Below are 15,209 nucleotides of genomic sequence, written 5' to 3'. Positions count from 1 at the left end.
TGGGGATGTAGGGAGGGGCTGCATGGCACACAGGGCAATCCTTACCTACAACTATATGTAGTGCAGGGTAATGTAGGGAGGGGCTGCACGGCACACAATATTCCTAAGTACACTGATGTGCATTACATACACTGAGAGACAAAAGTATCCATGAATAAATACACCTCAAAAGCAAAAACTCATCTCTTAAATATTTGTTAACCTGATTTCAAAAAATTTCTTTATGTAAAGCTTAGTGTAGATATAGGCAGTCTTTTGGAGAAAAATCCATCTGACCAAGATATTGCATCTTTCGCAGTAAACCGGCCTCGGTGGCGTCGTGGCAGGCCATCGGTCTACAGGCTGGTAGGTACTGGGTTCGGATCCCAGTTGAGGCATGGGATTTTTAATCCAGATACCGACTCCAAACTCTGAGTGAGTGCTCCGCAAGGCTCAATGGGTAGGTGTAAACCACTTGCACCGACCAGTGATCCATAACTGGTTCAACAAAGGCTATGGTTTGTGCTATCCTGCCTGTGGGAAGCGCAAATAAAAGATCCCTTGCTGTCAATCGGAAGAGTAGCCCATGTAGTGGCAACAGCGGGTTTCCTCTCAAAATCTGTGTGGTCTGACGCCATATAACCGTAAATAAAATGTGTTGAGTGCATTGTTAAATAAAACACGCAGTAAAACCAAATAAATGTTCATATTCGTCTGTTAAACTCTGGTTTTGCGAGACAATTTTAAATTGATGGAGGGGTGTACTCCCCCAGCATTTTGTTTTGAATCAAAAACTGTAAATAGTAGTAAATGCATCTTAACTGAAGATGTTAATGTCAGTACAGAGGTTGAACAAGTCCTTGAAAAGGTTTAATGTTTAAATTTTGTTAATGTATTTTCTAAAGTCTGGCAAAATTATTAAGTAGTATTCTTAGTTGGCTTTTATAAATTCCCAGAATATAGTGAGTTTTTTTATTATTTGTTTCCATTTTATCGAGTGGTTTGAATGTGACATCAGTGTTTAGCAGACACATTTCTAGCTTTTATCTTGACGTTTCAGATGGAAGTGGATTTGAAACGCCCAAGAGAGAACATAATGAATCGATTGAGATGTTACGCACTCCCCATTCAGCAATCAATGACACGAAAAGGGTGAAGAAAACAAAGAAACGAACCTCACCTCAAAAGAGTTCCATTAGTGGAAGCAGTACTATGCAGTTCACGGACTTCCGAAAGGTGTAGTTTTTCAGTTGTTAGCTGTTCAGTCAATTTTACTGGGTGTGAGATATGTACCAGTTATTAGCATTCATTCATTCATTTGTCAGACACACTCTCTCATTAGTAATGAGGTGTATTGAATAAAAATTCCTTTCCTTTCTTTAGTTACAGATTTTTAAACATATAAGTATTTGTCAAAAACATTTATAGTGAGAATTATTTTTTATTATATCATAATTCGTTTTTAAATGTTGCATAAAAGCTCACCAGAGAAACAGTGTTCCATTAAAAAGATTTTTCTTAAAATGCAGCATTTTGCCTGGCCATCTAATTGTGAGAGCTATACAGTTTTCATGTCTCTCTACAGTTGATAAAGTTAGCATCCACTTTATGTTGATGAGAGTCTTCATTATATATCAGCTTCAAAGCTAGTCAGTCAGTCAGTACTTTTAGTAGTAGTAGTTTTTTAGTATTATATTTTATAAAGGCAGAGGAAATAACATCTGATAAAAGAATTGCGTGAGAACAGTAGGTCTTGTTACGGCCAACTAGTTACTTTCGATACCTAGCCTAATGTTTTGTTTAATATTTTACTTTGTGTATATTTTCCCCCAGGTTTTGATAAGTTTTATTTAGTGTATATTTGTCTCCAGGTTTTGCTAAGCCTGCAGGAGGAGATAGCCGAGTTTGAGAGGCAGACGGGCCGCTGTGCGCCTGCGGAGCAGCAGAGGTCGGACTCGCTGTCTGGATACACTGTAGCCCTCGTTGATGCTGTCACCAAACTCGCCAGATACCTCAGACAGGTCAGTTGTCACTTCATTCTGTACACTCGGAAATCATCATACAGTAAAATTCCCTCTAAACCTGACATTTTACACAAGAGTCCCTGTTTAAAAATCAGTACAGAACTTATCCTCTTTAATCCAGATCCCTCTTAAAACTGGACATTTTTCTAAGTTCAAACTGTCTGGTTTAGAGTGGTTTCACTGTACATTCAAACAGTGTTTGTCGTTATCCATGTTAGTTTTGAAAAAAAGGTTTTCTCTCTGTTATTCAGTTTAGTTTATCTGGCACCACACTTATAACACTTTCAGAGTCTAGAACTAAGATTTTAACAATGTCTTAAGACTTTAACATTGTGACATTGCCATACAAACTGCATGTGTGTCACATCATAAATGATTTGAGTCTAGACTAAGTTGTTATAAGCCCAGACTCGGGTCTAGGAACTGGTTTTTAACTAATTTGCTCCACATTACTTAACCATGGTCATGGTTGGGATGTAATTCAGTGGTAGAGTATTTGTCCAGTTTGTTTTGTTTAAAAACACCACTAGAGCACATTGACTCACCAATCATCGACCACTGGATGTCAAGAGTACTTATTCATACTTTATTAGTTGAGTTTAGCTGTAGACTTGCAAGAGACCGTCTATTTTCAGACTGACCTTCAACTACAGGGTGAGATTGCTGTCCGGGAAACGCTGAGTCAGGACATGTTGCAGTTCAGAACCATCGTGGATTCTCTTACCACGGTCAGCAGATCTTTACTGTCAGTCTTTGTGATGTTAATGTTCTCAGTAGAAGGTGACTACATAGAGAATTACTAGTTAATAACGTAGGATATCAGCTGTATCCTGTGAAGATAGGAATGGGAAATTCTGCAAGGCTGAACAAGATAAAGCCGATATCCTAAATCATTAACTAGTTATTATCTTTATCCTGCAGACCATTATGGGGACAAGCTGTTATTTCTGTTATTTCAGCTACATTTACGATAACCTAGAGGTCAAATGAGCAGTTTTGTAATGTAGCTGTGCATGTGATGGCACTCATCTCATCTCATCTCATCTGCTAGTCTACGTTTATGACTTTGCTTTAATCGGTCATCATAATCGGCCAATAGAACCAGTGGTTGCAGGATAAATATAGTTAATGCTGTTTTTATTACACATGCATTTGAACGTTTCTAAGTATACCTCTAGTTACAGAGAATGTTCTCTGTGGAGAAATCTGAGATGTAAGTCTGCATGTTTCAGGATTTGATTCTCACTCAAGAAGAATATGCAAAGCTTGTTGGTGAATTCGACAGACATCGCTGTGCCACAACAAATGAGATGGCTGCCTTATGGGTAGGCTTTAGTTTGCTTCATCACCTAATTGTCTTTAACCTTTAGACTTCAGGATTATTTTTGACAAAATGTTTACTCACATATATTTTCTTAAAATTTTATAAATACATAAAATAAAATTCATATTTGAATCGGTAAGTATTATTTTCGTGGGTTTTCGTAATTTTTATGGTATTTTAGATCAGATAATGGTGATTAAAATTAGACCAAAAAAAAGAAGTCGCGTTTACTTACGGGAATTTGTGGCCAGCTATCAAGTATTTATGTCCATTATTCCCGATAACGGTGGTTTTATGACCATAATTTAAAAAACCAAAAAACCCCGAATATTTGGTGATTTTCGTTGTTGGTGAAACGATAAAATTAATTATCAAATTAGTTGTCACAATCAGCTATCGATCCCTGAAAATTACCGTTGTTGTCAAGTGAAAATACTTGCTGAAAACCAAAATCAAACTGTCCATTGAAAAGCAACAAACAAAAGCTATCATACTGTAAAACGGTGAGTGTTGTGTGCAAAACGGCGGGAAATATGAATTGAGGAATGCACTGTATACAGTGTACAGTATGTTGACTGGCGTGACGTCGGGCAAGATATCTCGCCTGCAGTAGTCAGAAGGTTAAATACAGGTAAAAATACTTTTTATTTGTATCGAAAAAAGCAAAAAAAAGCATGGTTACTTGGAGCATGTTTTAAGGTTGTATATATTTAATATTAGCATTTAGTGTATATGAACTGGTTCCAGGGGTGTACCATGCTTTGATTTTATATAGGGCTAGCTCATATTTACAATATACCGTATAACTGGAAATTTTCAAGGATTTTTATTTTTGTGGGTTACGAGGGTAAGTAGTCAGCATCGAAAATATAAATCCTTGAAAATATTTGAAAACATCAACAAATTCTATCTAAAATATTTATTGTGAAAACCATAACACACTGACAATTTACCGGAACATTTTATTTCCTGTCATGCGCAGTCCACCGGATACGACAAGAAAATAATATAAATTTAAAAAAATATAAATTTAAAAAAAGTTATTGTGTGAATATTATAGAATATAATGAAATATTTTGAAATTTCGTATATTGTTTTTGTCAGTGTCCGCCCGCACTGCATCAGTGATTCCGGGGTGAATGAATGCATATTTCAACATTTCCTGGCGTGTTTTTAATTCTGCCATAACTTTCATAATCCACCTTGCATGAATTCGTGTTATCATCGAAGTACGCATTTCGATCTTGATGTCTCTTACACCTTCGACGTCTTTCATAGCCAGGGAAAACCTGCTTTGAATACCATGTGGTGAATTCTGACTTCATGGCGTCCTTAAGTGGTTTGTTCACACATACGTTGTAATTGCTTTACACAAAATCAAAGACTGTGATCAGTTGTTTTGCGAATAGCATACCGTGTATCACAATGGCCAATTAGGCTACAGCTGCGTGTTCTATTGTTTAACATTACACGTCGGTGGTATCGTACAACTGGCAGCCCACGTGAAATTTTAATAAACAATAACAAGTATTATTGCTACTAGACTTGCTAAAACTCGAAAATAAAATCACTTTCAATTTAGATTTGGCAAACGACGAAAATAAGAAACCTTTTATACCCCAAACCACGCAAAATTAAGACCACGAAAATGTGCGGTTATACGGTAGGTTATATTGAAACACACTGAATGTGAATTAGATCATGTCTGGCTGGACACTGATGCAATGTGACAGCATACATGTATTTACAGTGCAAACAGAAGTTGGAAAATACTGTTCTCAATTCATTGATTTCTGTATATTATTTTCTAATTACTTGGAAAAATACCTTGGAAACATTCATTAATAAATATAGGCCTACGGCAATTAAATCTAATTCACTTTTATATGTGTGTGTTTTTGTTTTTAAAATAAAGATAGAACTTGTTAGTTACATGGGTAAAAGATGATGTCTGTTGATAGGGAAAAGACACATTATTATTTTTTTATTATTTATTTTTAAAAATAAAAATGTGGAAGAAAGATTGCAATGTTTGATGTCGGTCATCCTTTAAAAAAATTCCATTATATGCAAAATAGTAGTGTTCTCTCTGGCTAGTAATAGACATTGATGTGCATGGTTGTTAAATATTTTAATTTGTGTATTCTTCAGCAAGAAGTACAAGAGCTGAAACATGTGAGCCCTGGACCTCCACCAGTGACTGCCGCACAGAAACCATCACCAGAACAATGTCACCTGTCACAAGGTAGGTTGAAACATGTGAGCCCTGGACCTCCACCAGTGACTGCCGCACAGAAACCATCACCAGAACAATGTCACCTGTCACAAGGTAGGCTGAAACATGTGAGCCCTGGACCTCCACCAGTGACTGCCGCACAGAAACCATCACCAGAACAATGTCACCTGTCACAAGGTAGGTTGAAACATGTGAGCCCTGGACCTCCACCAGTGACTGCCGCACAGAAACCATCACCAGAACAATGTCACCTGTCACAAGGTAGGTTGAAACATGTGAGCCCTGGACCTCCACCAGTGACTGCCGCACAGAAACCATCACCAGAACAATGTCACCTGTCACAAGGTAGGTTGAAACATGTGAGCCCTGGACCTCCACCAGTGACTGCCGCACAGAAACCATCACCAGAACAATGTCACCTGTCACAAGGTAGGTTGAAACATGTGAGCCCTGGACCTCCACCAGTGACTGCCGCACAGAAACCATCACCAGAACAATGTCACCTGTCACAAGGTAGGCTGAAACATGTGAGCCCTGGACCTCCACCAGTGACTGCCGCACAGAAACCATCACCAGAACAATGTCACCTGTCACAAGGTAGGCTGAAACATGTGAGCCCTGGACCTCCACCAGTGACTGCCGCACAGAAACCATCACCAGAACAATGTCACCTGTCACAAGGTAGGTTGAAACATGTGAGCCCTGGACCTCCACCAGTGACTGCCGCACAGAAACCATCACCAGAACAATGTCACCTGTCACAAGGTAGGTTGAAACATGTGAGCCCTGGACCTCCACCAGTGACTGCCGCACAGAAACCATCACCAGAACAATGTCACCTGTCACAAGGTAGGCTGAAACATGTGAGCCCTGGACCTCCACCAGTGACTGCCGCACAGAAACCATCACCAGAACAATGTCACCTGTCACAAGGTAGGTTGAAACATGTGAGCCCTGGACCTCCACCAGTGACTGCCGCACAGAAACCATCACCAGAACAATGTCACCTGTCACAAGGTAGGCTGAAACATGTGAGCCCTGGACCTCCACCAGTGACTGCCGCACAGAAACCATCACCAGAACAATGTCACCTGTCACAAGGTAGGCTGAAACATGTGAGCCCTGGACCTCCACCAGTGACTGCCGCACAGAAACCATCACCAGAACAATGTCACCTGTCACAAGGTAGGTTGAAACATGTGAGCCCTGGACCTCCACCAGTGACTGCCGCACAGAAACCATCACCAGAACAATGTCACCTGTCACAAGGTAGGTTGAAACATGTGAGCCCTGGACCTCCACCAGTGACTGCCGCACAGAAACCATCACCAGAACAATGTCACCTGTCACAAGGTAGGCTGAAACATGTGAGCCCTGGACCTCCACCAGTGACTGCCGCACAGAAACCATCACCAGAACAATGTCACCTGTCACAAGGTAGGTTGAAACATGTGAGCCCTGGACCTCCACCAGTGACTGCCGCACAGAAACCATCACCAGAACAATGTCACCTGTCACAAGGTAGGTTGAAACATGTGAGCCCTGGACCTCCACCAGTGACTGCCGCACAGAAACCATCACCAGAACAATGTCACCTGTCACAAGGTAGGTTGAAACATGTGAGCCCTGGACCTCCACCAGTGACTGCCGCACAGAAACCATCACCAGAACAATGTCACCTGTCACAAGGTAGGCTGAAACATGTGAGCCCTGGACCTCCACCAGTGACTGCCGCACAGAAACCATCACCAGAACAATGTCACCTGTCACAAGGTAGGTTGAAACATGTGAGCCCTGGACCTCCACCAGTGACTGCCGCACAGAAACCATCACCAGAACAATGTCACCTGTCACAAGGTAGGTTGAAACATGTGAGCCCTGGACCTCCACCAGTGACTGCCGCACAGAAACCATCACCAGAACAATGTCACCTGTCACAAGGTAGGTTGAAACATGTGAGCCCTGGACCTCCACCAGTGACTGCCGCACAGAAACCATCACCAGAACAATGTCACCTGTCACAAGGTAGGCTGAAACATGTGAGCCCTGGACCTCCACCAGTGACTGCCGCACAGAAACCATCACCAGAACAATGTCACCTGTCACAAGGTAGGTTGAAACATGTGAGCCCTGGACCTCCACCAGTGACTGCCGCACAGAAACCATCACCAGAACAATGTCACCTGTCACAAGGTAGGCTGAAACATGTGAGCCCTGGACCTCCACCAGTGACTGCCGCACAGAAACCATCACCAGAACAATGTCACCTGTCACAAGGTAGGCTGAAACATGTGAGCCCTGGACCTCCACCAGTGACTGCCGCACAGAAACCATCACCAGAACAATGTCACCTGTCACAAGGTAGGTTGAAACATGTGAGCCCTGGACCTCCACCAGTGACTGCCGCACAGAAACCATCACCAGAACAATGTCACCTGTCACAAGGTAGGTTGAAACATGTGAGCCCTGGACCTCCACCAGTGACTGCCGCACAGAAACCATCACCAGAACAATGTCACCTGTCACAAGGTAGGTTGAAACATGTGAGCCCTGGACCTCCACCAGTGACTGCCGCACAGAAACCATCACCAGAACAATGTCACCTGTCACAAGGTAGGCTGAAACATGTGAGCCCTGGACCTCCACCAGTGACTGCCGCACAGAAACCATCACCAGAACAATGTCACCTGTCACAAGGTAGGTTGAAACATGTGAGCCCTGGACCTCCACCAGTGACTGCCGCACAGAAACCATCACCAGAACAATGTCACCTGTCACAAGGTAGGTTGAAACATGTGAGCCCTGGACCTCCACCAGTGACTGCCGCACAGAAACCATCACCAGAACAATGTCACCTGTCACAAGGTAGGCTGAAACATGTGAGCCCTGGACCTCCACCAGTGACTGCCGCACAGAAACCATCACCAGAACAATGTCACCTGTCACAAGGTAGGCTGAAACATGTGAGCCCTGGACCTCCACCAGTGACTGCCGCACAGAAACCATCACCAGAACAATGTCACCTGTCACAAGGTAGGCTGAAACATGTGAGCCCTGGACCTCCACCAGTGACTGCCGCACAGAAACCATCACCAGAACAATGTCACCTGTCACAAGGTAGGCTGAAACATGTGAGCCCTGGACCTCCACCAGTGACTGCCGCACAGAAACCATCACCAGAACAATGTCACCTGTCACAAGGTAGGTTGAAACATGTGAGCCCTGGACCTCCACCAGTGACTGCCGCACAGAAACCATCACCAGAACAATGTCACCTGTCACAAGGTAGGTTGAAACATGTGAGCCCTGGACCTCCACCAGTGACTGCCGCACAGAAACCATCACCAGAACAATGTCACCTGTCACAAGGTAGGCTGAAACATGTGAGCCCTGGACCTCCACCAGTGACTGCCGCACAGAAACCATCACCAGAACAATGTCACCTGTCACAAGGTAGGCTGAAACATGTGAGCCCTGGACCTCCACCAGTGACTGCCGCACAGAAACCATCACCAGAACAATGTCACCTGTCACAAGGTAGGCTGAAGTTCTTATAAAGATGTTATTGTCGGTAACTATTGAAAACCCTTTCATTTAACTTTGTTCGTAGTCTTTTCATAACCAATAAGGGAGAGGGGTATGTCGATTAAACTGCTCTAATTTTTGTGTGTATTTTCACCCCATCCCACCCACAACACAGACATTCATACATACATATACGCATGCACGCACACACACACACATACAAGCAGCAATATCATGTATATTGTCTTGTTTATTATCCAGTAGGCATGTTTTAAACAGTGACGTTATTATACAGAACTGAAACCAGACAACATGTTAATATGTGATAACAGTGTGTGTTGCCATGATCAGCTGTGGTTGGAATATCACTTACTAGACGAACAAACATCTTTGATTAGAACCTGGATATGTTGCACTGTATGGGTAATTGTAAATAGTAAGGCAGTCTTTGAAATAGTGGCCTGCGAAAAGCTGTCCATTTTTTAGACCTAGCAGGTGAAATAGACATGTTCATCTGCTAAAACACACAAAAGAAACAGTCATTTTTCAAGAGAATCATATATGAATTATCTCATATTTTTTATAAACAGATGCCCTTCCCAATATTACATCAAATAGCTTAAATTAACCTCCTGAATATAAGAAAACTAACCACAAGAAAACCATGATCCTTAAATAGCTTGGATCACACAAGCACGTGCAGTTGTACAAAACATTAAAGCTGTCAGTCGATTGAATACAATGAACACTAACACACTGCTGGACTGTCCTCAAGGCATAAATAATCAAACAGACTATCCCGTCTTCAAGTCTACGTAATGATCTAGTGTAATTCTCTCTTGTGTATAGGTGATGAGGGATGTGGCGATCTTGTGAGTCATAACGCCAGCTTGACGCGTGAACACCTCCAGTCCCCGGCCCCGTTGGCTGTTCTGCTTTCTCCGGTGGTGAGGAAAACACGGCTGCCTGAAGCTGCTCAACCTGGGGCCACATTGCAGAGTAGGAAGATTTCCTTTTTATCCATATTATTACACACGGTTTTGTGCCATTTCTTTTAATCTGCATTCTCTATATTAACTCATTTGAAATGTTATCAGATTTAATGCTGCTAATTAGACAAAACAATCTAAATGGATATTAAGGACTGCCTTAAAATATGTCAATATTATTTTATTGTGTTTTTAATGGAAAACTAAAAATAGTCCATTATCCCCTTCAAAATGAAATCTATTCATTGGTAAGAGTGTGCATGGCTCAAATGTTTTAGTTGTTGTTATTAGCATTTAAGATTTTAGTACATACAGATCTGATATTTTTATTTTATTTTTCCATCCACTCCTTTATTCCACTTTTACTGGCCAACCATTATAAATGCTGTTTCTGAAAATACTTCTACATCTAATATGATACATCATTTAGATAACTATTTCGCAAGGTGTTTCTTACTTTAAAATGTGTTTCAGAGAGGTTTCTGAAAATACGTCTACATCTAATAGGATACATCATTTAGATAACTGTTTCTCAAGGTGTTTCTTACTTTAAAACTGTGTTTCAGGGAGGCAGACTTCCTTAATTGACATTTCGAGCCTTGCTGAAAGAGGCTCCCAGCAGCATTACACCACAAGACCAGTGACACAGTCTCAGTCTTTGATTGCTGCTGCCTCTGTCACAGTGCCACGCCCACAACCTCTGGTTCAGTGTAATGTCAGTGAGGCCTGGAATGAGGTTGGTGGTGCACAAAACACGACTCAGACAGCGACAATGAGAAACACGGAGGCAAATGACTTGATGCAGTCTAGTCTTTCTTCAACATCCACTTACCAAAGTCTGCCTGTTGCCGGAACAAACAGAAATATTGCCTCTCAGATTGCCGAGTTGAATAAACAGCACGAAGCGGCTCAGAAAAGAATTGAGTTGTTGCAGAAAGGACATTATTCACAACAGCAACAAGTGCTACAACAGCAGACGGAGCAAGTGAGACAGCAGCAACAACAGGTGCAACGGCAGCAGGAGGAGTTAATGAAACGACAGCAGGAGGAGCTAGTAAAACGACAGCAGCACATTCAAGAGACACAACAACATCAAGAGCAGCAGCAACAGATATTGCGGCAGCAACAAGTTCAACATCATCAACAGCTTCCACAACATCATATGCCGATGCCACAGCCTCAGCAAAAGATTTATGAAATGCAAACACAGGGCCAAAGGTCACAGTCTTCATATCATCAACAACAACAGCCAGTAGGTCAAAGGTATCCTATTAATCAGCAGCAGCAGCAGCAACAACAACAACAACCACAGAGAGCACATGGGCATCAGTATTATTCTGGACAACATGAACAGGTAAGGAGAAAAGAATCTATATTGAGTGTGTGTGTCTGTCTATTAAGGAATGCATGTCTGATACAAGCAAGCAATATCCATGAATCATACATTCGGCTGAAGTGTCTAAAAATAACATTTATTGTGGTATCTTGTAGTGTCTGATTTTTCTTGAACATCAACACCCCTCACACAGGAACGTCACTGGTCCCTTGTACACACACTACTCAAGTAAAGTGAATACATCAACACCCCCCACACAGAGGAACGTCACTGGTCCCTTGTACACACACTACTCAAGTAAAGTGAATACATCAACACCCCTCACACAGAGGAACGTCACTGGTCCCTTGTACACACACTACTCAAGTAAAGTGAATACATCAACACCCCCCACACAGAGGAACGTCACTGGTCCCTTGTACACACACTACTCAAGTAAAGTGAATACATCAACACCCCCCACACAGAGGAACGTCACTGGTCCCTTGTACACACACTACTCAAGTAAAGTGAATACATCAACACCCCCCACACAGAGGAACATCACTGGTCCCTTGTACACACACTACTCAAGTAAAGTGAATACATCAACACCCCAACACAGAGGAACGTCACTGGTCCCTTGTACACACACTACTCAAGTAAAGTGAATACATCAACACCCCCCACACAGAGGAACGTCACTGGTCCCTTGTACACACACAACTCAAGTAAAGTGAATACATCAACACCCCCAACACAGAGGAACGTCACTGGTCCTTTGTACTCACACTACTCAAGTAAAGTGAATACATCAACACCCCCACACAGAGGAACGTCACTGGTCCCTTGTACACACACTACTCAAGTAAAGTGAATACATCAACACCCCAACACAGAGGAACGTCACTGGTCCCTTGTACACACACTACTCAAGTAAAGTGAATATATCAACACCCCTCACACACAGAGGAACGTCACTGGTCCCTTGTACACACACTACACGGCAGTCACAGTGTCTCATTTGTGTGACAGATATATAACAGGTCAAACTATGGTGCACTTGTTCTTTATTAGAAGTTTGTTACAGTGTATAACTTGTTCATTTGCTTCTATGTTGATTTTCTCGTTTTCAGCCGAACCAAGTTGAGATTAACTTGAAACCGGCATCTGTATCGGTGACGTCTCACGGTGTTGATTCGGGGCAGCAGACAAATACGCAACCGAGCTACTACAACGAGGTGAATACCCTTATCAGTGATGATAATATATATTATCCCATAACTTAACCATAATATCCATGTTATGAGTCCAGTTGAAAATTGTCATTATTGTTGTCAATGGATCATTTCAACAAGACCTGAGCATAATGTTTTCATACGATTTAGTTAAAGTGCATGACGTCAAACTGCAACATATCATATTGAAGGCAACTGTAATTTACTACATATCTAATTTAAATGTTATTTTGGAAGTGTTATAAGATAAATGAAATTTGGTACTTTTTTTCTTTTTTTTTAATATGTAAAATATCAGGCTTGTAAACTCGGATGATATTTTCCATATTAAAAGATATGCGTGTTGTAACTCAAGATACTGTCTAACAGACCTTTTGCTCTCAGGCTAGCTCTGGCACTTGCCATATTCGCCAATTGTAAATTTCAAAAACAATTGGTGAATTGTATTTTAATTTGGGGAAATAATTTCATGAAATAAATGATATTTTGTCAGAAAACAACAGGGTTTCTGCCATTTTTGAACTTTAGTAGATAATTTAGCGAATGTTTCTGCTGACCCAGAGCTTGCCCTGGCACTCATTCCTGCATATGCAAGACAGAACTCTGTTTAAAGATGGAAGGTATCTCAGTTGTCGTTTTTCAACTTGCTCTTCAGGTAGAACTGAATAATGCAACATATTACCTTATTAACCATATTTTGTTCTATACATGCATGGTAATGTTTGTATGAAATACAAAGATGTAATATCAATAATGTCTGATTGAAAGCCAGTAAAACGGTTAACTTTCTGACACTATGGATGAAGGGGTTGGATACAGTCACTATTTGATGTTGGGTTGGGGTGGTCCTTTATTTATTTCCATCAGTATATATTGTGTGTGTATATATACATACAAGCAATCTAAGCATGCAAGCCTTTCCTGAAATATATGTTAATTTGTAGTGTTAAATATACAGTTAAATTATAAAGTTACTTTTACAGCCATTTTTTGGGGGTGGGGTGGGGGGTCTCTTCTGAACATTATTAGTTTATTATCTAAAGAATGTAAAAATAATCACAAGTTGAAATTTTTAATTGGGGTGTTAGCCAGCTTTGTCCTAGTGTCAAAATGAATACCTTCTATATCATTTTCCTGCTAGATTTAGTGGTAGGCAATTTGGTTTGTATATTTTACATTATTTTTCCATTTTTATTTTTTCAGTTATTTTCATGCCGTTAATGCCATGCAGTTATGGTTCAAGCACACTATCTTGGGTACACACCTTAGTTATCTGAGCTGTGTGACCTGGATAGGGGTTAATGGTTAGTTATTGGTGGTCAGTTATAGAAAAGTTGGTGTAGTGGCCTTACACCTCCCCATTAAACCATTAATACTTGCTCTGTTAAGAAGCCAGTGCCCGGATGTGAACCCAGTGCCTTCCGTCCTAACCATTGTGTTTGTGAGGCTGGGTATGCTAATAAATGTATTTATTTTGTAGAATCTGGCTCATACTAATGGAATTTCTCCACCAATATCTCCAATATCCTTAAGATCTGATGGCTTAAGTCAATTCCAGCGATACAAGCAGGTACATTGCTTAAAATCATTATTTAAACATCATTCATTTTCATTTATGTTTATGCAACCCTATTGATTTTGTTATCAAAATCCCAGTTTTCATTTACAGTATTGGTCAGTCTTAAACTAAATATTTAACTACTCTAACCCATTTAAGGCCTCAAATAATGTTTACAGTAGCAGACGAAAAATAGCATATTATTGACCATCGAGTATACATGTATTTACAAAATTATATATGGCATGCTAACATCATTTTACGGACTAACAATGACTCTTACTATTCCTACTGCTTTGTAAAAATTAATTAAAAAAAAACAAGAACATAAGATTTGAATTTGTTTTTGTTTTTTAGGTTCCTGGAAGGGGTATTACAGTCTCCATTCCTACAGGCGACCTTGAGATGTCTGGGGGCAGTTTGCCCTCTCCGAGAATGGTTGTCTCCCAGCAATGACACACTGCAGGCGTATGTCATGCCAAAACCAAAACCTGTCAGCTACAGAATGGACAAGTTAATGAACATCTAGACCTGTAATTGTCTGATTGACTACAGAGCCCACTCACAGAGGCAGCAGAAGATGCCAGCAGTTGGAGGGGCCAACACATATTCTGACCAGAACTGGGAGACGCAGTGCTCCCCCCTCTGTCCCCACTTCCAGTGCCTTGGCTTACGTAAACAAGGGCCAAATCAGTACTGTTTCGTTATACATATGTATGAGGGATTTTGTGATTTTCCATACACATCACTTAATATATGTAGTCTATACAGTCAAGAATGATCTGATGGCCACCTGTTTATAAAAGCTATCTGTCCATAATAGCCACTCTAAACACACCCAGTGCCTTTGATTCATTATTTGACCTGTATATAACAGCCACCTGTTAATGCAGCCAGTGGCTACTATTTTTTTTAACCAAAATTAATAATGGCTAAACCTATGATGGTCATTAGATACACTGACTAAGCAATTTGTTTGTATATAGTAAACGTTCTACTCAAAATACAATTTTATAGTTTG

General features: G+C 41.0%; 1 protein-coding gene across 1 annotated transcript in view; it reads left to right on the top strand.

Annotated features, from left to right (window-relative positions):
• LOC121374990 (titin-like) overlaps positions 1-15,209 on the top strand; it is a 33,042-nt gene extending 17,833 nt beyond the window's left edge. Inside the window, exons 10-19 of the mRNA XM_041502171.1 lie at positions 1,040-1,215; positions 1,851-2,000; positions 2,639-2,731; positions 3,236-3,328; positions 5,479-9,100; positions 9,938-10,087; positions 10,644-11,431; positions 12,529-12,633; positions 14,111-14,200; positions 14,546-15,209. Of these exons, the coding sequence (XP_041358105.1) occupies positions 1,040-1,215; positions 1,851-2,000; positions 2,639-2,731; positions 3,236-3,328; positions 5,479-9,100; positions 9,938-10,087; positions 10,644-11,431; positions 12,529-12,633; positions 14,111-14,200; positions 14,546-14,644 (5,366 nt within the window). The 3' untranslated portion in view covers positions 14,645-15,209. The remainder of the gene's footprint in view (positions 1-1,039; positions 1,216-1,850; positions 2,001-2,638; positions 2,732-3,235; positions 3,329-5,478; positions 9,101-9,937; positions 10,088-10,643; positions 11,432-12,528; positions 12,634-14,110; positions 14,201-14,545) is intronic.

The sequence above is a fragment of the Gigantopelta aegis genome, chromosome 6 (assembly GCF_016097555.1).
Source record: "Gigantopelta aegis isolate Gae_Host chromosome 6, Gae_host_genome, whole genome shotgun sequence".
NCBI lineage: Eukaryota > Metazoa > Mollusca > Gastropoda > Neomphalida > Peltospiridae > Gigantopelta > Gigantopelta aegis.
This window is presented reverse-complemented; position numbering and strand designations above follow the sequence as displayed.